Raw genomic sequence first — 26190 nt, 5'->3', positions numbered from 1 at the left:
AAACGGCGTCAGCCTGCTGCGTTGTCACGTGCACAGACGGGACTGCTCAGTACCTAGGGACCCAGGGGCATGACATTGAGCCCCGTCGGTTTGGGATTTCCACTCTCTTTTTTTCCCCCTCTCCTACTTTCCAGCTCCTTTCTTTTCGAGGTCTCAATTCTGCTAGGTCTCAATTCTGCTTATTATGATGGTCGTCAATAACCAAGGCAGCTGATTCACATTTCGAGCCTTGGACTTGGGAAGTTGGAACACTCTCCTATCTTTCCGAGAGACGGAATAATAGACAGAGATTCCCAGTCTCATCAACAAGCCCCTCGCCTCCTTTCTCATTTGTGGATAATTCAGCAGCAAGTTGTCTCTTTCAAAATGCAAGGAGGAGAGGCGCCAGCGTACCGTCAAACGGTCAACCGGTACATCGCTCTTCTGGCTTCCTCCATTCCAGGCCCAAGCCAGCAAAGACACGCCGTTCGGCAGTCAGCATATCCGGTGCGGGGCCGTCCGATCCGCTCTCAAGATCGACCCAGGACCCGTCGGCTCGGCTCCTCACGCCACTGCTGTCAAACTTTAACGATCGCTCATTCTTGCAATATCTGCGAAGGTCCCGCTGGAACGTGGTCCCGCCGCTCCAACCCAGAACTGCGCAGCCGGCCGTCTTCCAGGGGCTAATGATGATGTCTACCCGGCGGTGCGGGTTGGGGTTCCTCGTCTCGCCCTCCTTCGCCGTCCACCTTGGATTCCGCCAGACCACTAACGCCTTGTCCAGGGTATCGAAGCCGGTCCCGGCTTTCCTCTCGTTCCCCTTCCAGCTCACCGGCATCTGGCCCCGTTCACTGTTCTTATTACTGAGTATAAGGGTGTGGGTGATGTAGTTATCCTTCTCCAGGCTGACAACGATCTTCTCGGCAAGCCCAAGGGTAGCCGTCGCGTCAGGATGGCTCAGGATCACATCCACATCACCGCTCTCTTTGTTGCCTCTCCGGTATCCCCCAACAGTGACCAATTGAAACCCCTTGCGTATCCCATTCGCGTGCTCCAGGATTATGCCACTAATCGACTCGACCTCATCGCGGGGTATCATGAGGAGGAACTCGTCATAGTACTTCACTCCTATCTGCTGCACGCGCGTCAAGGTCGCCCAGCCGTACTCGACAATGTCGTCGAGATCTCGCCAGCCCTTGTTGTAAAATTCCCGAGCAGTAGTCTCGGCGACGCCCCAGATGTCGTAGAACATGGCCAGGACGGAGAGCCTTGGATCGGACTCGGCATCCACGACTTCCTGGAGGTGGCCATGCTCTTTCAGTTCCTGGAACAGCACCGCTATCTTGGCTCCACAGCCCGGGAGCCTTGAGACTTCTGCATATGCCCCCTTTTAGCACCAGCTAAGTAACCTCGTGGACAAGCGTGAGCGACTGACTTACCCTGAGGGGTGGAAAGGGTGTAAGGATAAGCGGCGATCGTGGCGATTGAACTAGAATACGCGCGGACCCCGATCTTGTCACCAATCAATGTCCTCGTCTTCCGGATTTTCTTCAGCTCCCGAATGAAGGCCTCGTTTGGGCTGTTCACTGGCGTGGGTCGCTGACACGAATAGGTCGTGTGCAGATAATCTGGTATCGGTGGCAGCCGGAGGTCTATGTCATGCTCCGTGGTTGTCCGGTGGAGCATTGGCGGTGGTTTGATTGCATGGTCATGATGTTCCCTATTCCGCCTGAACGAGCTTTGGCCAAATCTTGAAGAAGGGCTTGTCTGGCTGCTGCCTGCATCTGCTGCTGCTCGAGCTAGGATGTCCGTCGAAGGCGGAGGCGGAGGAGTCCTGGGAACTTTGCGACCTTCGTACACCAAGTAGTCGTCGAACGGCTGGACTGCTCCTTTCTTCACTGAGTCCGTGAGCCAAGAGAGCTTCACTACCTTGATGGTCTTCTCCGGCGCTCGTTCCGCCTCTGCGGTGCGGCCCCCTGCATATCCCTCTGATGCAGTGTCTGAGTCGGCGCCAAGTACCTCTTGTGCTGGGTCTGTAATGCCCCGGCGTTTTATTCTTGGAGAAGAGGTATTGTCCGTGGGGGGAATCTCCTCTGTCAGTAGTTTACGGTGACGAAGTTCGAAAAGAGCTCTCCCCTTCTGCGACACTTTCCCAAGCAACACTTCAGCCTCGTTGATATCGTACGTCAGTGTGGGTATCTGCTCTTCCAGTTCATCTAGCTCGTCCGCACTCAGGCGGTTGGGGAGAAGGTAAATTATGGGAAGTTCGAGCGACATTTTTCAAGAGCGCCGGTAGCGTTTGATGACGAGATGACCCGGGCACTCATGTCCATTAGAGCTCTTCACATCCCGGCAGGCGCTTGTATCAGGAAGCCGATGCGGCTTCTACGTGGCCCAGAGACGCGGTGTAACTAAAGGAGGCGTATACTTCATGAGTTGATATGCTTGATTTAGGCAGGATGCACTGCCGGGAAGTAGGAGGCGCCATGGTGAAGGGCGAAACTGCATCATACCCGGCAGGTTGGGTAGGAATGCGATTCGCCGACACCAGGGTTAGCGTCATCATCCAACAACCCTAACCCTGAGGAAGCCCTTGCCTTATTCAAACCAACTTACTGGTTCTGCCGGCATTAAAAAGCGGTGACCCCATAGGTACTTTTAGGTGGGATCATCTATGCATGGAAGCGCGTCAACTGCAGGGTCCGCGATTGATCACATTCTCAAGGTGGAATGGAAGGTTGGAACACATCCCCGATTTGCGTGGCTGGTCTAATATCGGGTTAGGAGGAATACCCTTCCGTCGTCGTAGTTTCGGGGCAACTGGAACTCCAGATAAAAGTCTCCGAGTTCCGACGATCCACGTCCCGTCGGCACTCGGACAGATTACTGGGGAATGCACCACATCTCATTGGCCAATTGCTCCAGCTTTTACATGGGCCAGGCACTAATGCTTGGTCATCCACCAAAGCTTTGCGCGTCGCATTGAAAAATTTCCAGCACATTCCAGGTTCCAGGTTCCAGCTGTTGTCGCGGCTTTTTGTTACTGTTAGTTAAATAGTCCATATGTACGCAGGATCTCGACAATTGATCACGCCATCTCAACTGCATTAGCCCAAGTGTGATTTCAGACTATCCCAAAGGAGTACCGATTACCTTGCCAAACAACCCTTTCAAGATGACTATCACTCTTCCCAGCGAATACGGGTATGACCTCTTGATCTACCCCAAACTCAACATTATACGCCCCCAACGCGAGATGGCTAACTATTTCCTCGCAGCTACGTCCTGCTGGCAGCGACGTCCACCTTCTTCATCAACACCTACCATTCCGTCCTGACCTCGATCGCCCGTAGGGCCAGTGGCCAGAAGTATCCCATCGCGTATGCCAGCAACGAGGTCGCTGACAAGGACCCCAAGGCCTATGCCTTCAACTGCAGTGAGTTTCCCGCGCCCCGTGAAAACAAAAGCGCACAGAAATTGACATCGATCCCCCCACCCCCTCAGCCCAACGGGCCCACGCAAACTTCACCGAGAATCTCACCCCTTACCTCGGTGCTCTGCTGATCGCCGGCCTGCGCTACCCCGTCCTTGCCGGCGGTCTCGGCGCCGTCTGGACCCTTGCCAGGGCCCTCTACGCCCACGGGTACTCCAAGTCCGGCCCCAAGGGTCGCGAAATGTAAGTGGCTTCCCCAGCCGCTTTTTGCCCTTTTCAGATCGGCATGTTGATGTGATGTTGCTAGTGGATCTATCGTGGCGTCTCTGGTCGACCTTGGCCTCAAGGGCATGGCGGTCTATGCGTCTTACCAGTTTGTCCAGGAACTGAACTGAGCACCCTCCCCTCGGGCTGGTTCTCACCACTCGTCAATGTGTACAACAGTGTCTTCATAACAGTAAATATTCGGAAATCTACTGTTCATACTTGTGCTATATGCCCAACTGAAAGCCCACATATAATATCACGTCCGGGCAAAGCTTTCACGTCTTTCTTCTGTCTTCACTCTTCACGCCTTGCCGTGAACGATAGCGCCATGTGACTGTGTCATGTAAACTGATGATATTCGAAGCATGTTGGCCGCCCCCCCCAGCCAACAAGCTAAACCACATGCAAAGAGAAGGCCCTGGGGAGCGGGATTCCAAGAAAGCCAAGCGGCTCAATTATATGCCATCTGCCCCAAAGGTAACCTACACTGCCTGTGACACATAACGAGACGACTCCGGTAAGGGGTATAACGTATATCTCTCCGAGAACCATCCCTTAAAACGCTCTACAAAGACCAGCTAACAAGACGCGGCGAAGGACAACGTCCAAAGGGGGAAAACTCCAGATTGCTCTCAGCCCTGACAAAATGGAAGTATGGGATATCTTGTAAATCACGTAACCGTCACACCTTGCAAGCAATATACCAGATATGAAGCCGGCAGCAGAAAACATCAGAAGACAAAGCCGCAAAAAGCAGAAAACGCCCCCATCAGGTCCCCAACGCCGTTTCAGCCGTCACCTTCCTCTCTCTGGCAATGAATTTGGCCCCAGCATCCATGTCCACTCCCGTGGCGGCCCCCGACGCGAGGTCCTCGTCAACGAGCAAGGGGATGCTATCCAGGGTCTCTCGGCCCGGCGCGTCCTCGACTGTACTGGGCGCCCCACCGAGCTGCTTCCCGTCCGAGTCGGCGGTCGGCGGCGGGTGCGGCGCCATCACGGGGCTGGTGGCCGAGCCGTTGGGGCTGTTCTGCCACTTGGCCACCTCGGCCTTCATGGCCTCGAGCTCCTTCTGGAAGCGGTTGCCGAACACGTCAATGTAGTAGGTGCTTCCGTTGTAGACCGACCAGCCGAACACGGCGAGCAGGAAGAGGGCGCTGGCCCAGCGGCTGTGGAACCAAATCGGGCAGGGGAGCATGGTCAGGACGGCGTAGGCGTACTGGATCAGCATGAAGGCGGGCTCCTGGAGACTGCTCGGCAGCGACAGGACGACCCTGCCGATCCAGACCTTGCTGTAGGACTTGCGCAGCCAGGTGAACGAGGTGGGGCGCCCGGCCGCGATCTTCTCGCGGCGGCGGACGGTGATGAAGAAGTAGTAGCTCAGCTGCCAGAGGGCGTATGGAATGCTGGACCAGGCCAGCATGGACCAGACATTGGCGTAGGCCGTCGGAGAGCCCAGCGGGCTGTTTTTGATGGCCCAGGCGGCTGGGTGCTTGATCTTCAGCTGCTCGGAGGACAGGAGATGGACCAGGCAGTGCAGGGTCGCGCACGGCATGATATGGATGAAGAGAGACGTGACCTTGTCGAAGCTGTGGAAGACCAGCGAGTTACGCCACATGATGATGGCGACGGCGTTGTTGCCAAAGGCCAGACAGTAAACCGCCGTAAAGAGTCTTTTCGAGCCCGGGAAGATCCACAAGCTGAGGATGAGGAGGAAGTTGGCGAAATAGCATAGGTCGGCGAGGAAATAGTGGTAGCCGCGTTTGTGATATGTGTAGAACCGGATCGGCATAAAGTAGAGAATCTGGGCCGTGTACCAAAGATGGAAGTACTGGGGGAAGCCGCCGAGCAGATAGCCGCTGATGAAGATGTTCATGACCCCAAAGATGAACGAGACCTTCTCGCGCAAGGTGATAACCTTGGTATCGTTCCACTGCTTCCCTAGCTTCTCGACGCTCTTCCGCATCCGCTTCGTATATCGGTCGAGCTGCTCCTCGGCATCGGGGACGTGTCGGCGCCACTCTTCGACCATTCGCGTGCGAGCCTTTTGGCTTCGGTTCTTTATTGCCTCGCGTGACTTGCGCACCTTCTCGGCCTGTGCTGATATCCCTTTTTGCAGTTTCTCGAGCTGGTGAGGCAGGGCAAAATTATCGAGGATGTCGAGAACGGTCAAGCGATCCAGGGGTGGGAAGGCCTCCCAGTCCTCCTGGTAGGAGCTACTGCCCGAGAATGACGGATTCCTCGAGAGTCCGGGACTCTTGGGGGTCGTTGGCCCCAAAGTAGGAGTGTCGGCGCCATGATCCGTCGCTGATGTACTCAGAGGGGGGGTTCCGTTGGGGTTTGGTGTTAGAGCAACTTCGCTATCCGTTGACGTGCCATCCGACTTGCAACCCGGTATCGGTATCGGCTGCGTATCTGCTTCTGCCGCGTCCATTATGCCTTTTGTGTCTGTGGTTGTGGTTGTGATGGTGATGGTGATGGTAGAAGGAAGCTGATGGGAAGACTCGGGTTCCTATGTGTAGGAGCCAACGGGGTTAGCGAGAGTTATGCCCTGAGCAAGTGTAATAAATGATTCTCGAAGGCACAGGCGTCGAGAAGAATAAAGCAAACTGGAGAAAGGTTTACAGGTTTGAGTGTTGTGGAGCGTGGCACATACAGGTTATGAGAGGTAATACAGGATCGGAAGTAATGAGCGGATCCGATGATCCGATCCCAGATGTCCGGGTCTCTCCAGGAAAATCGTCAAAGGTGGCGCGATGGAACGCGTATGGGTGCAGGTAGCGAGCTTAACTTAGGTAGATGGGAGGAGGTATCTGTAGACAGGTCTCAAATTCCTGGCTGTTTTTCTTCTTATCGCCCCGCCATTTCACGCGACAACGAACTAACTGCAAATCGTGTTGGAGGTCCAGGTGACCAACGACCAGATGACCCAGCGGATTCGAATGCGTCGATTGTTGATACTTGTTGAGTCTACATACTGAAGATGCTGGACTTGGCAGAGCAAGACGTCATGAGAGCTTGTTGGCGTTGATTTGTAGGATTACTTGTACAGAGTAGTGCACGCCAGTACCTACCTAAGTCACCCCCTAAGGTTTTTAGTACGCCTACCTCTCATAGTACATGCATATGCCGGCCAGTCCCGCATCAATTATCTAGGCTCCACGGCAGGCGTGCGCCAAAGAGTATCTGTGACTGGACGAAAACAGTCCATATGCATCGTGTAAAACGTTGGCCAACGCTCGTGAGACTTGAGAGAATGAGTCGCTTGGGGAGTCACGAGGAACATGGAGGATGCTGAGGTACCTACCATCGCAAGTATATAGACGTACTTACCGCGTTGGTGAGCACAGTGTTATCTACAGTGTTTTCCCGAAACACGTACTACTGATAGCCAATTGTAGTGCTGCTTTAACTGCCTCCAGGGTAAAGCAGATTTGGCCCGTGCGTCCCCTCTCTCAACACGCATCCAGCAGGACCTGGCGATTGTCGTCGCGTAAATCCAAGCGCGCTTTACACACAAAATATGAATGCGCTCCAGGCAAGATCATTACCTTAACCCTAATCGCAGCATCCATCCCTTCTTTGGATTGATACAGACGCGCCCTCAAAGCCGCGATCGATCAGCGGCCAGGCGCCTTTCCCCGTCAATTCTATTCGAACCTTCGGACGGAAACCCCCTCTCGCGCCACAATGGGGAAACTCATTCGACTTGAGCTTTTCAGTATGTCCACGGCCTAATATCCCCTCTTATTCTGCGGCCCCTGACTCTCGTGTCTAGACTTCAAGTCCTACAAGGGCCACCATACCCTCTTGTTTGGTGATTCGTATTTCACCTCCATCATTGGCCCAAATGGCTCTGGTAAATCCAATTCGTAAGCCGATGCTCCCTTCTCCTGACCCGGAACCGTGTTTGTTGACAGGACGCTCTCTGCCAGTATGGATGCGATATCCTTCGTCCTCGGTATCAAGTCTTCTCACCTCCGATCTGCACACCTTCGGGATCTCGTTTACCGCGGCCGAGTGATGCAAACGTCCAAGATTCAGGATGACGGAACAGCAGCCCCAGCAACGAACGGCCAGGCGAACGGATACGAGGATGGGAACGAGGGAGAACCGTCGCAACGGGCTTCTAGGCACGACCCGAAGACTGCCTGGGTGATGGCCGTCTATGAGGACGACGCCGGCGACGAGCAGAAATGGAAGCGCTCCATTACGAACCAGGGGTCCAGCGAGTATCGCATCAACGACCGCATTGTCACTGCACAACAGTATAACCAAGCCCTCGAGGCCGAGAACATTCTGATCAAGGCGCGCAACTTCCTTGTTTTCCAGGGAGACGTTGAGGCCATTGCGTCGCAATCGCCACAGGATCTTACGCGCCTGATCGAGCAGATCTCGGGAAGTCTCGAATACAAGGCCGAGTACGAGAAGCTGCAAGCCGAGGCCGAACAAGCTGCAGAGAACCAGAATTTTCAGCTGCACCGCCGTCGGGGGATCAACTCGGAGATCAAGCAATACCAGGAGCAAAAGAAGGAGGCGGAGAACTATCAGAAGAAGACCGAGGATAGAGACGAAGCAGTGGTGACCTACTTCCTCTGGAAACTGTATCACTTCCAACGGGTGATGGATGATTCAAGCGCCAAAATCCAGGAGCACCAGGAGAATCTAAAGGAATTCCGTCGCAACGTGGAAACCTTTGAGAAGAGGCTTGACGCCGCCAAGAAGGAGCAAGCTTCTGTCGGGAGAGAGGTCGGCAAGATGGAACGGAGCATCAAAACCAAGGCAAGGAGCATCGAGGAGAGGGAGAACAGCCTCGTCCCCATCGACGAGAAGATTGCACAGAGCAACCAAGATCTGGAGACTGTGAAGAAGCGGGTCAAGATCGTAACTAAGGAGCGGGATACGCAATTCGCTGCCATCCAGAAGGCGAAGAAAGATCTGGCGACGGTGGAGAAGGCACACCAACAGTTCGACAAGCAATGGGCAGAGACGCTCAAGCAGCAAGGGAAAGAGCTGAGCGAAGATGATCGCAAGCAGTACCTTGCCCTCCGAGCCGAGGCGATGACAAAGTCGTCGGAGAATCGCAGCAAGCTGGACAACCTCCTGCGCCAGCTAAAGAGCGACGAGGTCACCGTCAACGGCCTCAAAGGCAAAGTCGACAGCTTTGAGGCAGCGGTTGAGAAGCTCCAAGGCGAGCTGCAGGTTATCAAGGATCGGAAAGACGCCACGCAGGAAACAGTACGCCAGATCAGCAACGACCTGGATAACAAGAAGAAGGAGTTCAACAAAGTTCAATCCGAGCGGATACGCGTAAACAACCTACAGACGGAACTCGATGAGAAGCTCCAGGAGGTGCTGAAGAAGCTTGCAGAGGCTGACGACGGTCGACGGCAAAACGACAGGGAGACGCGCACGAGGGAGATGGTGAGAACGCTCAAGAACATGTTCCCAGGGGTCCGGGGGCGCGTCGGCGAACTCTGCAAGCCGAAGCAGAAGAAGTTTGACGAGGCCGTCATCACCGCGCTGGGCCACGACTTCGACTCCGTCATCGTCGACACGGAGAAGATTGGCATTGATTGCGTGCAGTACCTAAAGGACCAGCGTTTCCGTCCCATGACTTTTATCCCTCTAGACAACATCAAGGTCAACGCGGTGAATTCGGCGGTCAAGGGCATCAACGGCGCTCGGCTGACGATCGACACGATCGACTTCGACAGTTCTCTCGAGCGTGCCATGGCCTACGCGTGTGGGAGCTCTGTCGTCTGCGATAACCTCGAGATTGCTAAGAATATCTGCTACGTCAAGAAGATCCAAGTGAAGGCCGTAACCATAGAGGGTTACGTTATTCACAAGGCTGGCCTGATGACTGGCGGTCGGCTGCCGGATCAGAAGGGAGGTAAGCGGCGATTTGAAGAGCACGACGTGCAGAATCTTCAGCGCATGGCAGAAAAGTTTCGTGGCGAGATCGAAAAGCTGCCCAAAGATCGCCGCGGTGCCGCGGAGGAAGCTCTGTCGACCGACCTTGCTGGCCTAGAGCACCGCCTGAGGCTAGGGCGTGCGGAGCTCGAGGCCTTCGAGAAGAACCTGAAGAGCAAGCAGAAAGAGCTCGAGAGCGAAAAGCGGCAATTACGCGAGTGGGAGCCCAAATTCGAGGAGAAGAGTCGCGATCTGGAAAGCACGAGGTCGACCGTTGCCAAGTTTGAGAAAGCCATCGCGCAGGTCGAGGATAAGATCTTCTCCGCGTTCTGCAAGAGACTGGCTTACGAGAACATCCGCGCGTACGAAGCACAGCAGGGCAGTCTCGAGCAGGAAGCCGCTCAGAAGCGCCAGGACTTTGAGCTGCAGAAGCAGCGCCTCCAGGCCTCGCTCTCCCTGGAGACCTCTCAGTACGACGATACCATGAACAGAGTGCATCGCTTAGAGGCGCGCATCAACAGCCTCAAGAAGGATATGGAATCGTACAGTGCAGAGAAGGCCGAGATCGAAGAGTCCATGGGACATGACCAAGACGAGCTAGACGCCCTGCAACAAAGCCTAGAAGAAGTCAAGGTTACCCACAGCCAGAAGTCACAGAAGGTGAACGAGGCAAAACAGGAGCTCCAGAAGAGAAGCAAGGACATCGACGAAAGACTGAAGCGGATAAGCGTGCTCGAGGCCGAGGTACAAAAGAACAGCACAAGCAAGTTTGCACTCCTCCGGAAATGCAAGCTTGAACAGATCCAGGTCCCGCTCCAGGCAGGGTCTATGGATGACATCCCGAACGAGGACGTTCTTCTGCGCCAGGACGAGGATGCGATGGATCTGGATGAGGAAAACGAGGAGGAGATATTGGAAGCCGCAATGGACGACTACGGCATCGAAATCGACTTTGACGGCCTGGACGCTGATCTCAGAAATGTAAGTGCATCCCAAAATTGCGAGTGATTCAGACAGACCAGCGGATTTCTGACCCTTTCTTAGCCCGACGAGACGGATCTGGATGAGAAACTCCAGGAGAAGATCTCAACTCTGACAGCCGAGCTCGAGACTCTCAACCCGAACATGCGAGCGATGGAGCGCCTCGAGTCGGTCAAGTCGAGACTGGAGTCGACAGAGCAGGATTTCGAGGACTCGCGTGCCATAGCCAAGGCCGCCAAGGACTCGTTCGCGCAGATCAAGAACAAGCGCTTCGAGCTGTTCAACAAGGCCTTCACGCACATCCAGGAGCAGATCACGCACGTCTACAAGGACCTGACACGGTCGGACGCGTACCCGCTCGGCGGGCAGGCATACCTCGACATCGAGGAGGACACGGACACGCCGTACCTCTCGGGCATCAAGTACCACGCGATGCCGCCGCTCAAGCGCTTCCGGGACATGGAGCACCTGTCGGGCGGCGAGAAGACGATGGCGGCCCTGGCGCTGCTCTTCGCCATCCACAGCTACTCGCCGAGCCCCTTCTTCGTGCTGGACGAGGTCGACGCCGCGCTCGACAACGCCAACGTCGACAAGATCAAGAAGTACATCCGCGAGCACGCCGGGCCGGGGATGCAGTTCATCGTCATCAGCCTCAAGACGGGCCTGTTCCAGGACAGCGAGAGCCTGGTCGGCGTATACCGGGACCAGGACCTGAACAGCTCGAGGGCACTAACACTGGATGTAAGTTGTCAAACCCCGGTCGATCTATGATTGGAGAGAGACGGATGCTAATTTCTCGAACAGCTTCGGAAGTATGTCTAATTCGCCAGGGGTTCTCGTTGTTGTCGTTGTTGTTGTTGATATTAAAGAGGGGAAGGGAGGGAGGGTTAATAAGGATTGGTCTTGTATGGGAATGACTTTCATGACTAGGGGATTATATGGGCGCTGTGGCACGGGCCGCGCACTCAATCCCGCCATCTAGGCAGCTTTACCTGCTTAGCTTTGCAGTATCGATGAGTAAACGTCTCTTATGATCTTCCCTGCAAAATAGGGCGCCACCTTCTGGCTGCCTTCAAAGCTAGGGGAGCTAGCGTAGTGTAAGTGTCGACCACAATCAGGAAGATATTGGACATGACCAGATGTTATGTATATTGCACTTAATCAGGTCTGTGTGTGGCCTCGAGTCTAGGTTTCTAAAATGAGCGTCTAAGGTTGGCATGTGAACCGCAAGACTCTCCCCCTTTTAATCCGACGTTGTCCGCCGCAGTTCAAGCTTGGACCCCGGTCCCGAGCACCTCGAGGCGCTGGAAGCCGCCCTTGAGAGCGACCTCGTTCTGCAGCTCGACCATCCTCTTCTGGTCGCCGGTCGGGTCGGCCGAGTCCGCGTCTAGGGCCCACTCGAGGAACTCGTTGGTGTAGTTTGGCTCGAAGGCGGCGTCCAGAACGCCGAGGCGCTTGCCGTACCGGGTGACCTTCTCCCAGTCGCGGGCGACGTTCTTCAGGTCCTTGGAGAAGTAGGCGTAGCTGCGCTCGAAGATCTTGCGGTTGAGCGGCGTGCCCATGGCGGGCTTGAAGTCGACGTACTCGGCCCAGGCGGACTCGGGCTGCGCGATGACAAAGTCGGTGGCGCGCTTGACGGCGCGCATGAAGGCGCGCACGCGGTCCGGGTTCTCGGCGACGAAGGCTTCGTTGCCGATGTACAGGATCGAGCAGAAGCAGCAGCAGCCCAGCTCGGCGAGCTCGTCGATGCGCAGCATCTGCACATCGGTGCGGGGCCGGCCCTGCGAGGCCAGCCACTCCTCCAGCTCGACCATCTGCACGTTCTCCAGGCCGATGCCGGCGTCGATCTCGCCCTTGATGATGGCCTTGGACACGTTCATGCCGCAGCGAACGGCCGTGTAGTCGGTCGGCGACATGCCGTAGTGCGAGGTCAGCTCGTCGATCTGGATCTTGCCGAACTCGCCGACGTAGCCGATCCGCCGGCCCTTCAGGGTGCGGAAGTCGGGGGTGATGCCCGACGACTTGAGGTACACCACGCCCGTGAACGGCTCGTCCAGGAGGCTGCCGATGGACACGACCGGGAAGTTGCGGGCTTTGGCCTGAGTCGGCCGTTAGCAAGTCTGCTTGGTTGATTCATGTCATGAGCAATCTTGCATACCGCGAGGGTGTGGATCATGGCCTTGAACCCAAGATCGACCTTCCCAGTGCCGATGATTTCGGTGACGTCCTGGAGGAGGGATTAGATGCGCCCATTTGGCCGACAAGGAATCATCAGTCTCACACTGGGGTCATTGGGCTCGAGCAAGGCGACTTTGATGCCTTCATCCTTGAAGAAGCCCTTGGCCTGGGCCAGGTAAAGCGGAGCGTGGTATGGCGTAGCGTGCCTAGACTATATTCAGCCCTACGATTCCTGCTGGAGCGTTTTGAAGCCTACCAGTTTGCCAGGAAGGTGATCTTATCAGTCGACATGTTGACAGATCAAGCGGGATGCTGGGAAAGTCAGCAGCAAAAATCAACTGTGCCTTATATGGCACTGTTGGGGAGAGGGGAGCTAAGAAGCATGTCCTTTCGCTGGTATTATCCAGATCAAGTTCGCCGGTATTTCTCAGATCAATTGCTTGCTGTGGCTGCTCGATCCGGGCCTGCTTCGTCTGAGACGGAGGGCACACGCCGGAAAGAAGCAAGCACAGCAATGCAATCGAACACCCGGATGCCTTCTTTAAACAACTTTACCTTGACCTGCAGATATCTTCCCCGCGTCAGGCGCCATGGCTCTTTGCATGGGCATCGTACCAAGCTTTGGGTTGTTGGTGGTGAGCAGTTTCGAGCAAAGTTTGAGGGGAAACGAGAAGTTCGTCCCACAGAGGGGGACTAACTAAGCTTATATATATAGGCAAAACTGCTCAGTGTAAGTGCCGGACCGGTGGCCGTCCCCCACTCGACATGCACTCACTCTGTAGTGACCTGCGATATCGCACCTTAGCTTCTAGCCCATAGAGGAATTAGGGTTTCGAGTTGAGACGGTTGGCCGACAGAAAGGTTGCTCATTGAGGAGGGAGAATTATTGAGGAGGAAGAATCATTGAGCTGAAGCTTGACTGCGTACAGGTAGACTTCCTGTAACCTCTTACACCTGCCTCATAGTCCACTTTCTGCACCAAATTGAAGCCATTGTACAGTACATACCATTGTAGATTTAGAATGACGACATGTCAAATCGAGGGGAATTTATCAGGAGATTGGGCATACAGAGCGGCGGGGCTTAGCCATACAGCTGCCGCCAGCTGGCACAAGTCCTCCAGTCCCACCCAACGACGTCTCCATCGCATGATTGTGAATTGATGTTGCCTGAACAGCATCAATTGAGAAATTGTTTCGCAATAGCTCTCGTTGAACATGCTCTCCCCGACCCATCTATCTAGACTCTTTGCCATCTGCACCGCCCTCCTCCTCCTCGCCGCCTTCCCAACGACCGTAAGCGGAGCAACCGGTACCTTGACCCCGCGCCACGAGGCCTCCCGCAGCCAACCTCACCACGGCGACAGTCGAAACGGCGGGCACGTCTTCCCCTTTTTGCGATGGCTCCGTGACAGCGCGGTCGAGGCCGTATTCGGGCGGCCGGAGAGTAGAGGCGGGAGCAGAGGCGGGGCCGGTAGGGGGAAGGACGGCTCGGCCAAGCGGTACGGGGGAGCTACCCAGTCGCGGTACCTCGACGACGTCGTCGTCCGGTTCAACGTCACCAGCTCGGAGGAGGAGGGCGCCCTGTCGGAGGCGGCAGACAGGCTGTTCCTGGACGTGTGGGCCTTCACGGACGAGTACGTCGATGTCAGGCTGCCCAGGGATGACCTCGCGTCCCTCATGACCCTGCTGCCGACGTCGATGCAGCCGTCGGTGCTCATACCGGACGTCGCGGCTGCGGTGTGGGCCACGTACCCGTCGGGTCCGTCCGAGAAGAAGATCTTGGGGCCGGACTGGGTCGACCCGGCGATGGTGAAGACGTCGACAGATGGCGTAGACCATGTCTTTTTTCAAAACTACCAGCCACTTTCGGTCAGTCACCAGAGATGATAGGGGTTACACAGAAACGTCGTATCGAAGCTAACCGTTCTTAGGTTATAACAAGTTGGCTGCGGCTTCTCGAGGCCATGTTTCCGTCATACGTGCACATGACCACCATCGGGAAGTCGTACGAAGGGAGGGATATTATGGGCGTACGATTGGGGGCGCGCAGCGAAGGCAATACTAAGCCTGGCAGCAGGAGGAAGACCATCCTCATTACGGGAGGCATCCATGCTCGCGAATGGATATCTACCAGCACCGTCAACTATCTCCTGTGGTCGCTCACGACAGCTTACGGAAAGGAACCGTTGATCACCAAACTTCTACAAAACTTCGACTTCATCTTCGTCCCAGTCGTCAACCCAGACGGATACGAGTACACCTGGGAATACGATCGGCTATGGCGGAAGTCGAGGCAGCAGACCAGCATGCGGTTCTGCCGCGGCCTTGATCTGGACCGCGCCTTCGGCTATAAGTGGGAGTCGGCCAGACACCAGAGAGACCCGTGCTCCGAGAGCTACGGCGGGGATCAGCCGTTCCAGGCGGTGGAGGCATCCACGCTTGCCGACTGGGCCAGGAACGAAACCGGGCACGGCGTCGAGTTCTTCGGTTACCTCGACCTGCACTCATACTCCCAGCAGATACTGTTCCCTTACTCCTATACTTGTTCCGTCGACCCGCCGAACCGCGAGAACCTCGAGGAGCTGGCCGCAGGGCTGGCAAAGGCTGTGAGGCTGTCTAGCGGGGAGTTCTATGCCATCCGATCGGCATGCGAAGGTGCCATATCGAGGGCTTACAGTGCCAGTGGCTCACTGTCCAGGATCGAAACTGGTGGTGGTTCTGCTATTGACTGGTTCTACCGTATGTCTGCCCCCTGAGTGAAAAGGCACGGTCGTTGAGGCTAACCTTGTGTGCTAGACGAGATGAAGGCGCGTTTCAGCTACCAAGTGAGGCTAAGGGATACTGGAACCTTTGGCTTCCTCCTCCCGTCTGAACATATCGTGCCCACCGGAGAGGAGATGCTAAATGCCGTCAAGTACTTTGGCGATTACCTCCTAGGAAACAATGGTATTGAGAGTCTCTCGGTTGAGAAACAATCAGAGGCAGGGGATTCGGGCGAATTGGTGGACTTGAAGAGGCGAAAACGGAGGTAGACCCTATGGATGTCAAAATGAGAGGGCCAGGGCTAGAACGAAGGAGGGGCGGTTCATTGCTTCCTTGTCTTATACATGCTCGGAAGTCATATCATTGGGCCGACTGGATCTGGATGGGCGAAAGGCGTTAAAGGGGCTGGCTGGATATTAATAAGTCTCCAGCCCGATCATCCGGGACATGAAAGGGAAGGAACGGCGTTTAGGAGGATGAATGGAATTTGATTCGGTTACGATGGTCGCCATGTATGTACTATGCGTACATAATTGGATGATGAGATCCATTGCTGCTAGTCAGCCGCAGTCATGGACGTCAGAGCTGGAATCACGTAGGTATACCAACCCACAGTTATTTAACTGGAGGACATTACTCCTAAATGCAAGACATCACTCTTATGCGTATACTCCAGCCCGGCGGCGGTGGGGAATGGCAGAAGGACGGAAATAAAGAGCGTTATCAATAGACTCGAAGCTAAGGTAAGGCACCTGTAGGTACCTTAGGTATGTAGGTACCTATGTATGTAATGTACGTACAATACATGGTACATTTACATATATATGATCGTTGAAAAGCCGTGGAAGCATGTTTCCTCCAGTTATTCACTTCTACCCCTATCAACCGCAACATGTTTTCAACGTTGTATCCATGTCTACCTAAGGCCTAGGGGGAGGGCCCTCCTACCAGCAGATCAGCCACTTCACCTCAGCTTTGAAGGGCTGGGGGGAGCTGAAAGTGGAAGAAGCGGCCCCGTAACTAAAGGTGGGGCCAGCGAATCAAGCTAGGAAGGTCGCGCGGCTTCGGACCAGGGTTCCACCTGTTCCACCTCCTTGCTTCTTACCTAGCCTTCGTTCCCTGCTCCCAAGGGACGGGTTGATTGGGACAGACGGCCATGCAAAGAGGCTCTCCTGCAGACAACATTTCCAACCTCGTCTCTCGCCCTTTGATCCCCATCTTCATCCAATCCACCACTTTCATTTTCTTGCTTTGCATCGCCGTACTGTATCCCGAGCTCTTCCGACGAATTGATGTGCCCATGGCCTCGTGTGAATAACTGCGAAAAAGGGGGGAGCTGACCTTTGGCCGCATCCGATCCGGATTATCATGAATGACTGCAAACATTCGCAATCATGCCCTTCTTACGCCGTCGTGGCAACATGGTTAGCGAGTCTGACATGCGACGACACACCGCTATCAACCACGACTCGCTCACGAACCAGCTACCTTCCCGACCCGACTCGACATCCGATCTGCCCGCCCTGAGCTCCGTGTCCGAGTCTGGCCCCGCGCTCCCTGTTCCCACACCTCCGGCGACGCCTCCCAACGATGCAAGGTCTTCTACCTCGAGTCAGGTTACCACGCCCACCGCTGGGCCTGTGCCTGTGGTTAGGCCAGCATCCCCTCCCGTTCAGGAAGAATCGTCGAAACACCTTCGCTTCTCAATGCTGCGATTCCGCAATGCTTCAGACTCCCAGCTTGCAGCCAAGGCCAAGCAATACGCTGCTGCGGAGAAGCCACCGCCCCTCCCCCGACGTATGTCGCAACTACTCTCTGGTCTATCTTTGCAAATAATCGGTGCATGGTGCTTACTCGCGCATTTAAACAGCTCCCGAGATCATCACCACTGCCCCCACGTTCAACCTCAACGTACCCCAGAAAAAACAGTCTCGCATGAGACTATCCAGCCGGTTTCGACGGTCTGGCGAAGAGCCGAGCATCGCAGAACAGCCCGAGGCTTCAAACAGACCCGGACTGGGCAAAAAAGATAGGCGGAGTTCAATGGCTCTTCCCTCAACGGCAAGGAAGCAAAGCGTCACATTCAACGAACCAAAACGACCTCCGTCGTCTAGTTCTCCTCCAGCCTACGGGGAGGATAATGGCTCTGTATTGGCATTGCCTGTTAATAATCGACTGTCCGAGTCTTCCAGGTCCGACGGTAGCTCCAGTGATCAGCGAGTCTACGCAAGCACTACCACTACCACTCATACTGTCCACACAACCACGACATTCTTTAGGCTTCCACGCAGGAAGAACAAGCGACCTGAGCCCCTATTTCCCATCTCTCACCTTCCTCAGAAGCCTAAGACATCCCTCACAGCCGATCCTTCAGCCTCGAGCTCGTCTCTCACCGCATCCACAACAACCGAATCTTCCCCAGGCAATGGCGATGGCTCGCCTTCTAAATCCGGATCCCAGCAGACGCCTACCCCTTCTCGCCCCTCTTCCGGCAATGGAGCGAACAACCTCCCAGCCAATTCTCCTGTACAGGTGACTTTCACAAAGGCCAGCGTATCTCCCATGACTGCACTGTTGAGGCCCAGTTCGAGGAACTCGGGGCACTCATCGCCGACGAGAACGCATCTACGTCTTAGAGGGAGGTCGTCGACCATGAGCTCTCTTGGCATGAATTCTCCTAGGGAGTCGGTAGACGAGCATCTTGCACCCCCCGTGTCAAGAACGTCCTCTTCGATCGGAAGGAAGAGCTTCGGTGACCTGTTGAGCCTCAGCAGGTTGAGGCAGAATTCGGAGCCGTCTGGCCGAGGGGGTTCGCTGACTCCAGCAACACCGGGCTCCAGCACGAGCAAGAACAACTCTCTCCAGATTGCCCGTGAACCGGTCATACTTCCCGAGCGGAGGGAAGACGATACCCCCGCCAAATACCTTGCTCGTCTAGAGGATGTTGTCAGCCGGAGCGTGATAGCAGCAGCTGTCTCGAAGGGTTCAGACACCTTCTCTCAAGCTGTGCTACGCAGCTATATGCGAAGGTTTGGCTTCTTCGGGGAGCCCATGGATATAGCCATCCGGAAGCTGCTCATGGAAGCCGAGCTCCCCAAGGAGACGCAGCATATTGATCGATTTTTACAGTCGTTTGCGGATCGGTACCACGAATGCAACCCTGGCATCTACTCGTCGCCCGATCAGGCGTATTTTATTGCCTTTTCATTGCTGATTCTGCACACCGACGTGTTCAACAAGAACAATAAACGCAAGATGCAGAAAGCGGACTACCTGAAGAACACCCAGGATGAGGGAATCTTTAACGAGATACTCGAAGTTTTCTACGACAACATCACCTACACGCCGTTCATCCACGTCGAGGACGACTTCGATATAAACGGCGAGCGCATAGTTGCCCACAAGTCCAAGAGAAAGTCCATTTTCCCAACCGCCGTGCCAGACCCGGTGAAGAAGGCCGCGAAGGAGCCAATCGACCCGTACACGCTCATCATTGATGGCAGTCTGGACATACTGCGGCCCAATCTCAAGGAGGTGATGCACTTGGAGGACCCTTACAGTTACCTGGGGACTGCGGGGAGCCTCAATATGAAGGAGCTACAGAAAACCTTCTTCAAGACTGGGATCCTGCAAATCGTGTCAGCCAGGTCCCGTCCGGACGCATTCATGTCTGAAAAGACGGCGACAAACCCAGCCGAGGCGCACCCGGGAATTGTGGACATCAAAATCACCAAGGTGGGCGTCTTGTGGCGGAAGGATGTCAAGAAAAAGAAGACTCGGTCGCCGTGGCAGGAATGGGGCGCGATCCTCACCGGTGCTCAGCTCTACTTCTTCCGCAACACGACCTGGATAAAGAGCCTAGTCCATCAGCACGAGACTCACATCAAGCAAGGCCATGACGGTATTCCCATCATCTTCAAGCCTCCCCTCGAGCAATTCAAGCCCGATGCTTTGATGTCCACAGACGGAGCAGTGGCGTTGTTGGACTCGACCTACAAGAAGCACAAGCATGCGTTTACGTATGTAAGGCACGGAGGTATTGAGGAAGTCCTTCTCGCAGATAACGAGGAGGAGATGAACGATTGGCTCGCCAAGCTCAACTACGCGGCTGCATTCAGGACGTCGGGAGTGAGGATGAGAGGAGTAATAGGCGGCGGCTACGACGGTCAAGGTCGACGCGCCCTCAGGAGATTGGACACGGAGATCGAAGGCATCCAGACCCCTACCGGAGAGGTAAGCGTGGCACGGAGCAAGATAGACTACAACTTGGCTCAGGACATCCTCTCTGCGCGGAGAGAAATCATGAGACAGAAGATTTGTGATGCCGACGAAAAGCTGGAGGATTCGGAGAATCATCTTGAGCTACAGTTGCGGAATTCCCGGCATTTGCAGATCCTGGCCCCTATCCACCCCAAGACCAGGGAGGGTATGCTACTCTCTGCAGCTCGGATGGCGGCCCAGCTGAAGTGGACTCGGATGGAAATCTGGAGGTTGAAGTGCCACCGAGACATACTTGTTATGGACCTCGAGGAAGAGCGGCAGTCGTTGGGCTTGCCGAAGGAGGACAATGCCCAGGAGGCTGGGCCCTCCCTGGAGAAATCAGCCATTGCACGAGATGAACCGAGAGCAAGCGACAACGCTGCTCTCCAGAGAAGCCCGCGGCGGTCGTCCATCCGTCTCTCCTTCACACGGGACGCGAGTCTAGCTGATATGTCAGATACGGAGTCACCCATGACGGATGTATTCCAGACGCCGCCGACAAGTGCTACCGCGCCGATTTTCCGAGAGCATCAGAACTTGTGGGAGACAGCAGGTCTCAGTGTTGACAAGGTAGACGCTCGAAAAGCATCTGCCTCCAGCGCTATGGCTTCGAGCCATTCCACCACGGCAACACCTCCGAGAAAGATCGCAACTTCGAGCTCCAACCCCGAGAGACCTCGTACCATGGAACAGTCTGAAGAGGTCGACGCAAATGAGCGAGACTTGCTTGAGCAGGCCGGACTTCTTGACGCAGACATGACCCCTCGGCCGACGCGTGCCAAGTCCTCTGCTGGTGACGCCGAGGATGGACAGGACCGCAGAGAACGCCAGAACAATGCCAGCCATTCCGACCGGCTAGACCGTAGCAAGATTCGCCGCAGCTTACAGCGTACCCTTAGGGAGGGTGCCGGCCACTTATCCCACCATCGCAGCCGCAAAGGCCGGGATTCGGTGTCCAGCGGCGCAACCGATGAGACGGTTCGCGACTCTGCCGACGTCCTCACACGTGGATCAGGCTCCTTCGTCGTACACGGCAAGAAAGCATCCGTCATTAACTTTGGCGCTGAGCTTCAAAGTATGTCTCCCGAGGAGCGGATTCGCCAGAGGAACAGGTCCTTGCAGGCCACGCAGTTGCGGGACGACGCCGCCAGTTCCACTGAAAGTGGTCCTGCGAGTGACGGTGGAAGCGATTTCCACTCCATCCTCACAGCGCAGGTCCATTCCGACAGGGAGCGTGACCGTCGCGAATCAGGTGCCAGTGCAAGCACAACAACCGCACGGAGCTTCCGGGAACTCCACAGGAAGTACTCGTCTGCCAAGGCGGCTCCTAGCGGGACCCTGGCTGTCCCATCAGACACAGACAGCGAAGTGGCCGTGAGCTTCTCGGAGGGCATACGTACACCCCTACCTCCTATCCAGGGAGAGTCTGAGTCCGTGACCGGCGATGACGATCGGGACAGCGATGACAGCGGGGAGGATGATGTCGAAGACGACGACGATGACGACTACGATACCTCTAGTGCGGACCAATTGCGCAGCCCGCATGAGACACAGTTCTTCACGCCGGAACCGCCTGCTTCGCCTGCAGCGGGAAGCTCGGCGGACCGGGAAGAAGCGGAAGGGCACCCCCAAGTCAAAGGTGGAGAGCGACTACCGAGTCCACCTCTCCAGGCCGTAAGTGCTTAGAGGGCAGGGACCCGCTCGAGCTCGACATGACTTCGATGCCGGGGCCGTGTATACATCACGCGTGTCTCGACCTGGGGTGGCAGGGGCAACGCAGGGGTTCGCTTTCTGACGTGCCAGTGTATTATGTACAGATAGGATTGGGCCTCACTCTGTCGTATCCTTCGTGGATAGCACAGGATCGGGGTTGAAATGGATTTTGTGCGATGCGGTGGGACAATGGGAATAAGGGTCTAAGGAGGACTCTAGAGATAGAACTGAGGGGTCTGTCTCTGGAAGCAGATTTGGGGAGGTGGGTTTGTGAGTGAGGAGCAAAACATTACACTCAGACTCAAGTCCCCCCTTACATGGATGGAGCCCACCTTGCAAGGCCAGAATCTCTTAAAAGTGTGGCAAAAGGAACTCGGACGGGTGGCGCAGTAGCCTGCCTGGCTGGACGGAATCGGGACGAAGGGTTGTTGTAACAATGGATAACCCTAGATTAAACCTACCTCTGGCAAGGAGGGTGAAGATGGAAGGAGCCATGCTTCATTTTTGAAAACACAAAAGATTTTGCTCTGCAGTTGTATTTGATTGATTGTATTGCCACGAATGCTCCCCTGGCTGATCCATACATAATCTTGACCCAACATGTTAAGCCCGCCTCCCAAATCCACCTTCCCCAAGGATGACATGGACAAAAAGGGGAGAGACGGTGAGACGGGATATAGGGGGGGGGGCACAGGAACCCATCTATTTCTTCCCCTTCTTCTTCTTCCCCTTCCCTGCCGCCCCCCCACTGGCGGCAGCACCACCACCTCCACCGGCGGCCCCTCCCGCCCCGCCAGCGGCGCCGGCCCTCTCGACCCTGACGGCGCCGGCCCCGCCCACCAGCTCCAGGGTCTCCTGGCCGGCGACGCCGACGCCGCCGCCCTGCGTCGCCTCGGCGGCGCGCTTGCGGCCCTTGCGGCCCTTGGGCCGGTACGTGCTCCGGTCGCGCAGCGGCAGCCACCGCTCCGGGTCGGGCTTGCGCGACGGGTCGTAGTCCTTGGGCAGCCGGGGGCGGCGGGCCTTCTTCTGCCTCTTTGCTGCTGGGGCCCCTGCCGCTGCTGCTGCTGCATCGCCCTCGCCCTCGCCCTCGTCGGAGGTGCGGGCGCGCTTCGCGGAGGTCGCGGCTGCTGCGACGGGGAGGGTGGCGACGCCGCGGCCGAGGAGGGTGGCGACGTCGACGCCGGCGGCGAGCTCATCGACGCGGGTCAGCGAGGACAGGTGGGGCTCGGCGCGGGCGAAGTCGCGGGTCGCGAAGGAGGCGACCAGGCCCGCGGTGGCGGCGCGGGAGGCGCCGGCGCCGGCGAGGAGGCGGTCGAAGGCGGCGCCGGCGACGGCGAGGTCGGACGGGTTGGGGGAGCCGAGGAGCTCGATGCCGGCCTCGCGCAGGAGCGACGTCGCCGAGGAGCCGGGCGTCGAGGAGGAGGAGGAGGAGGAGTCCTGCCGCTCCTCCCAGTGCGCAGCGGCCTTGGCGAGCTCCGTGCGGATCGCGGCGGGGCGGCCCTGCAGGCGGTACAGGGAGACGGCGAGGGCGACGAGGCCCGGCGCGTAGCGGACGTCGGCGTGGTCGGGCGTCGTGGCGGTTTCGAGGCGCTTGAAGAAGGCCTCGAGGAGGGAGAGCGCCGCGCCGGGGTTCTTCGTCTGGACGTAGAGCTGGATTATGGTCAGGAGCAGACCAACATCGTCTGGTCTCGAGTCGAGAAGCGGGAGGATACGGCGGAGGGCGTCCTTCCCGGTCTGCAGCTCAGCGTGTGCGCCAGCATGGAGGACGCCGAGGCCGGCCTTGTCGGCCGAGATTGCCGAAGTGCTTTCGTTAGCCATTATGTTGGCCGTGGTCCGCTTAACACCCGAGAATTTCTGGGCTTGCAGCTCGATGATATACTTGTTTCGCCTCAGCACAGATGCCTGATATCCAAACAGCCGGTCGTCGTCGGTTACTGTGGGTGCCAGCTGTGCGAGTCGCTGGACCATGAAAGGATTGCTCTCAGCTTTCAGAACAAGAGAGTTGTTATGCGCCAGAGCCCTGGTCGAGGCATCCGGCACCCTAAGAGATAAGGTGTAAGTAAGTGGGCATGAGAAAGAGGGGGAAAGCCCTCCCAGGTGGCGTGTGGGCTTACTCCGACAACGAAATCGACTTCTGCAGACTAGCCGCCTCGTCCAACCTGCCCAACTTGGCAGAGACGTAGGCCTGCTGCACAATGATGGGGACAAGCTCTATTCGCTTCTCTTCGTCGGCCAGGTCCTCGGACGCCTCGCAGAGACCCTTGGATCTCTTCAACAAAACAGCCGCCTTGGCAAAATCTCCCCTCGCGATGCACCCGCAGGCGGCGTTGTAGGCCGTCTCGAACGCCTCCAGCTCGTCCCGTCCGGGTTGTCGCTGGTTCTCGGGTACGAGATGGCCGTTGCCCTGCCACTCGAGCTGGGCATTTGTCGCCTGGGTGTTGATACGAAGGTCGTTCTCCTCACCGTACCGGGCCCCGTCTGAGGCTGCGGCCAGCTCTCGATATATGGTGGCGGCATGGGCGAAGTTATCCGCACGGTAAGCCACCTGGGCGGCGACGTGTTGGAGAGCTCTCGAGGAACGGGGTGCTGACCCGAGAAGGGCCTCGGCGTCGTCCAATTGCCCCGTCTTGTACAGCGCATAGGTCTTCTCTAGCAGGCATTGCTCCTCGAGCTTGGTGCCGGCGGCGGCGAGGGCGCGCAGCGAGTCTTCGAAACGGTCGAGCTTGAGGAGGCTGACGACTTTGGTGTGGTGGGCGAGGAGCTGCTCGGCGGAGCCGGCCTTGGAAGCCTTGATGGCCGAGTTTGCGAGCCGGAGGGCCTCCTCGTGATCCTCGATGCTCGCCGTGCGGAGCAGGGAGTTGAGGGCCGCGACGGCGGGGTCGGCCATGAGGTCGGCTTAGTGGGTGGTAGGTTAGGGCGGGGCGTGGGCAGGCGGAGCTTAAGTCTGGCTGCGCATTGCACTCGGGCGGTCGTGTGGTCGAACAAGACAGTACTGATTAATAGTCGGCCGGTCACAGTAGACCTGAATACTATGTAGTATCGACCTGTCGTTGAATGGAGGCTGCTGATGAGACGGGGGTCACGAGGGGCTCCCGATTCTTTGGTGGGGCAAAATAGGTAGGCAATTTTCCACTTGAGAGCGGAAATGAATTGTGTGGGGTTGCTCGCCAGCCTCCAGGATTCCCCCACTGCGATCCATGCCAAGGACCAAGCGCCACCACCCCTACCCAAGCAGAGGACCTACACTCAGTATGTATGTACATACGACTACACCACGATTCTTAGTGTTTTCATATGGCACGCTTGCCGACCGCATTGGGCGCAAGACGATCCTGCCTTTTGCAATTGTGGGATAACTAGTGAGCGACGTCTGGATCCTCATCCGTGATCTCCATCATCGCGAGCTTGGATGGAAGTGAGAGCGCAAGGTTTCTAACTACCTGTCATTTGTCAAGACTGGTTCTCCAACTTCGTTTCGCTATCTTGAGAGTTTCTCATTCCTCATGTCAAATCGCGCAACCCAGACGTCCATAGTCCTCACAGCCTCGACTCCCCCGTCGAGCAGGTCCGCACTCGCAGCGACGGCATTAACCATACCATACAGCATTGTCTTCACCCGTTCTACCTGCGCGGCTTCGAGGTTCGCCTTAAACTTGGACTTGACCACCATGCTGACTTCCCTGAGCCCATCGCGCTGTCTGGGTCCCGGTGTGACGATCTCCTGTATCTTCACCCGCCCAACCCGCGCCCTCGGCGGCACGAATGATCTGGGGAGGGGTCTGCGCAGACCTGATGTTGCGCATCGAAGCCTCGCTCTGGAGGCTTTCGAGCGTATTGTTGACAAGAGCCGAGAGTACATGGGGGACGGCGGCGCGGAGCGACGTCGAGAGGCTGTACTCGGCTATGAGGCCGGTGCACACGCGGGAGCGGGCAAGCTTAAGCAAGCGAGTGACGTAGTTTGGCCTGTTGAAGTACCCGCTGCAGTGGTAGAAGACGATGAAGTCGAAACCCTGAATTGCTACCTCTATCGCGGAAGACAGGAAGTCGAGCGGGCCTGCGCGGACAAATCCGATTCGATCGCCGAGTGGCGAGGCAACCGAGAAGGCTTGCGCTTCCTCGATAAGGGGCGTTCCTATAGTGCTACTATCAGTGACTAGCCACGGCAGTATCAAGTGTTTCAGGGGCCTTGGAGGAGAGAGTAGGCGGTTTCGTGCCACCATACCATAATCCGGGGGCGCATTGTCAACTGCAACAACATAGCCTGTTGGTCCTACAGCATCAGCCAACGCGACGGTGAAGTCAACCTGTCCAGGACCGATCTCGAGGACCTTGGATCCAGGAGGAATCCCCCCAGATTCTGATGAGCCGCTGGCGATGCTCCATGGCAGCAACGTTATGATCTGGCTTGCGCTGAGGAAATCCGCCATGGCCTGTCTTGCTCGTCTTGCTCGTCGTCTAGTCTACCGTGTTACACTTGGGTAGCGTTGACCGATATGAGAGAAGGGGGGCGTATGTATTCCACCAGGCAGAGTGCCTTGGCGGAGACGACTTGGGGTGTTAGACGATGCACGCATCTCCGTCAACCTACTTATCCTCATTGCTCCAGGATCAGTCGTCGATCTCATTGGCCCGCCTTCGATAAGGGGTTCTAGGCGCCTCCCTGCCGCACATTGATCGGCCCGCAAGGTGATCGGTACTCGA

The 26190-nt window shown here is 56.6% G+C and overlaps 9 protein-coding genes across 9 annotated transcripts; 4 read left to right on the top strand and 5 right to left on the bottom strand.

The window, feature by feature from the left end:
• Positions 1-295: 295 nt before the first annotated feature.
• On the bottom strand, positions 296-2695 carry QBC33DRAFT_269589 (Nucleotidyltransferase). Its single transcript, XM_060423174.1, has 2 exons — positions 1419-2695; positions 296-1353 (listed from the first exon to the last, which is right to left on the bottom strand). Exons 1-2 carry the CDS (start codon positions 2254-2256, stop codon positions 404-406), a joined length of 1788 nt encoding a protein of 595 aa, XP_060286712.1. The 5' UTR covers positions 2257-2695; the 3' UTR covers positions 296-403.
• Positions 2696-3154: 459 nt separating this feature from the next.
• On the top strand, positions 3155-3807 carry QBC33DRAFT_555976 (uncharacterized protein; the record flags this gene model as incomplete). The annotated part of the gene is made up of 4 exons (XM_060429687.1): positions 3155-3183; positions 3258-3415; positions 3484-3655; positions 3720-3807. 4 exons carry the CDS (start codon positions 3155-3157, stop codon positions 3805-3807), a joined length of 447 nt encoding a protein of 148 aa, XP_060286711.1.
• A 532-nt stretch (positions 3808-4339) lies between these two features.
• Positions 4340-6606, bottom strand: QBC33DRAFT_269486 (putative f-box protein). Its single transcript, XM_060423173.1, has 2 exons — positions 6468-6606; positions 4340-6188 (listed from the first exon to the last, which is right to left on the bottom strand). The coding sequence occupies exon 2, from the start codon at positions 6108-6110 to the stop codon at positions 4449-4451; it is 1662 nt and encodes a 553-aa protein (XP_060286710.1). The 5' UTR covers positions 6111-6188; positions 6468-6606; the 3' UTR covers positions 4340-4448.
• Positions 6607-7054: 448 nt separating this feature from the next.
• On the top strand, positions 7055-11448 carry QBC33DRAFT_528229 (structural maintenance of chromosomes protein 1). Its single transcript, XM_060427040.1, has 5 exons — positions 7055-7397; positions 7455-7548; positions 7612-10573; positions 10637-11314; positions 11378-11448. Exons 1-5 carry the CDS (start codon positions 7367-7369, stop codon positions 11393-11395), a joined length of 3783 nt encoding a protein of 1260 aa, XP_060286709.1. The 5' UTR covers positions 7055-7366; the 3' UTR covers positions 11396-11448.
• Positions 11449-11841: 393 nt separating this feature from the next.
• Positions 11842-13042, bottom strand: QBC33DRAFT_445940 (NMT1/THI5 like-domain-containing protein; the record flags this gene model as incomplete). Its single annotated transcript, XM_060424351.1, has 4 exons — positions 11842-12672; positions 12732-12800; positions 12855-12957; positions 13008-13042. 4 exons carry the CDS (start codon positions 13040-13042, stop codon positions 11842-11844), a joined length of 1038 nt encoding a protein of 345 aa, XP_060286708.1.
• An 886-nt stretch (positions 13043-13928) lies between these two features.
• On the top strand, positions 13929-16172 carry QBC33DRAFT_528219 (uncharacterized protein). Its single transcript, XM_060427039.1, has 3 exons — positions 13929-14622; positions 14685-15492; positions 15550-16172. Exons 1-3 carry the CDS (start codon positions 13969-13971, stop codon positions 15783-15785), a joined length of 1698 nt encoding a protein of 565 aa, XP_060286707.1. The 5' UTR covers positions 13929-13968; the 3' UTR covers positions 15786-16172.
• A 765-nt stretch (positions 16173-16937) lies between these two features.
• QBC33DRAFT_446124 (uncharacterized protein) lies at positions 16938-21462 on the top strand (the record flags this gene model as incomplete). Its single annotated transcript, XM_060424357.1, has 2 exons — positions 16938-17313; positions 17387-21462. The coding sequence occupies 2 exons, from the start codon at positions 16938-16940 to the stop codon at positions 21460-21462; spliced, it is 4452 nt and encodes a 1483-aa protein (XP_060286706.1).
• Positions 21463-22191: 729 nt separating this feature from the next.
• On the bottom strand, positions 22192-24376 carry QBC33DRAFT_445699 (uncharacterized protein; the record flags this gene model as incomplete). The annotated part of the gene is made up of 3 exons (XM_060424341.1): positions 22192-22223; positions 22263-23530; positions 23604-24376. The coding sequence occupies 3 exons, from the start codon at positions 24374-24376 to the stop codon at positions 22192-22194; spliced, it is 2073 nt and encodes a 690-aa protein (XP_060286705.1).
• Positions 24377-24821: 445 nt separating this feature from the next.
• QBC33DRAFT_528211 (uncharacterized protein) lies at positions 24822-26133 on the bottom strand. Its single transcript, XM_060427038.1, has one exon. It carries the CDS (start codon positions 25914-25916, stop codon positions 25137-25139), a length of 780 nt encoding a protein of 259 aa, XP_060286704.1. The 5' UTR covers positions 25917-26133; the 3' UTR covers positions 24822-25136.
• Positions 26134-26190: the final 57 nt, after the last annotated feature.

Source organism: Phialemonium atrogriseum (assembly GCF_030411735.1).
Source record: "Phialemonium atrogriseum strain 8032-3 unplaced genomic scaffold QBC33scaffold_4, whole genome shotgun sequence".
Classification (NCBI taxonomy): domain Eukaryota; kingdom Fungi; phylum Ascomycota; class Sordariomycetes; order Cephalothecales; family Cephalothecaceae; genus Phialemonium; species Phialemonium atrogriseum.
The sequence above is the reverse complement of the archived record's forward strand: the minus strand, read 5'-3'. Positions and strand labels throughout refer to the sequence as shown.

Bases quoted from the DNA above. Each gene is read 5' to 3' on its own strand.
- QBC33DRAFT_528219 (XM_060427039.1), top strand. From the start codon at position 13,969: ATGCTCTCCCCGACCCATCTATCTAGACTCTTTGCCATCTGCACCGCC. The intron at 14,623-14,684 runs GTCAGTCACCAG...AACCGTTCTTAG, and splicing joins AAAACTACCAGCCACTTTCG to GTTATAACAAGTTGGCTGCG. The intron at 15,493-15,549 runs GTATGTCTGCCC...CTTGTGTGCTAG, and splicing joins TGCTATTGACTGGTTCTACC to ACGAGATGAAGGCGCGTTTC.
- QBC33DRAFT_528229 (XM_060427040.1), top strand. From the start codon at position 7,367: ATGGGGAAACTCATTCGACTTGAGCTTTTCA. The intron at 7,398-7,454 runs GTATGTCCACGG...TCTCGTGTCTAG, and splicing joins CATTCGACTTGAGCTTTTCA to ACTTCAAGTCCTACAAGGGC. The intron at 10,574-10,636 runs GTAAGTGCATCC...ACCCTTTCTTAG, and splicing joins TGGACGCTGATCTCAGAAAT to CCCGACGAGACGGATCTGGA.
- QBC33DRAFT_269589 (XM_060423174.1), bottom strand. From the start codon at position 2,256: ATGTCGCTCGAACTTCCCATAATTTACCTTCTCCCCAACCGCCTGAGT. The intron at 1,354-1,418 runs GTAAGTCAGTCG...GGGCATATGCAG, and splicing joins CACCCTTTCCACCCCTCAGG to AAGTCTCAAGGCTCCCGGGC.
- QBC33DRAFT_269486 (XM_060423173.1), bottom strand. From the start codon at position 6,110: ATGGACGCGGCAGAAGCAGATACGCAGCCGATACCGATACCGGGTTGC.
- QBC33DRAFT_528211 (XM_060427038.1), bottom strand. From the start codon at position 25,916: ATGGCGGATTTCCTCAGCGCAAGCCAGATCATAACGTTGCTGCCATGG.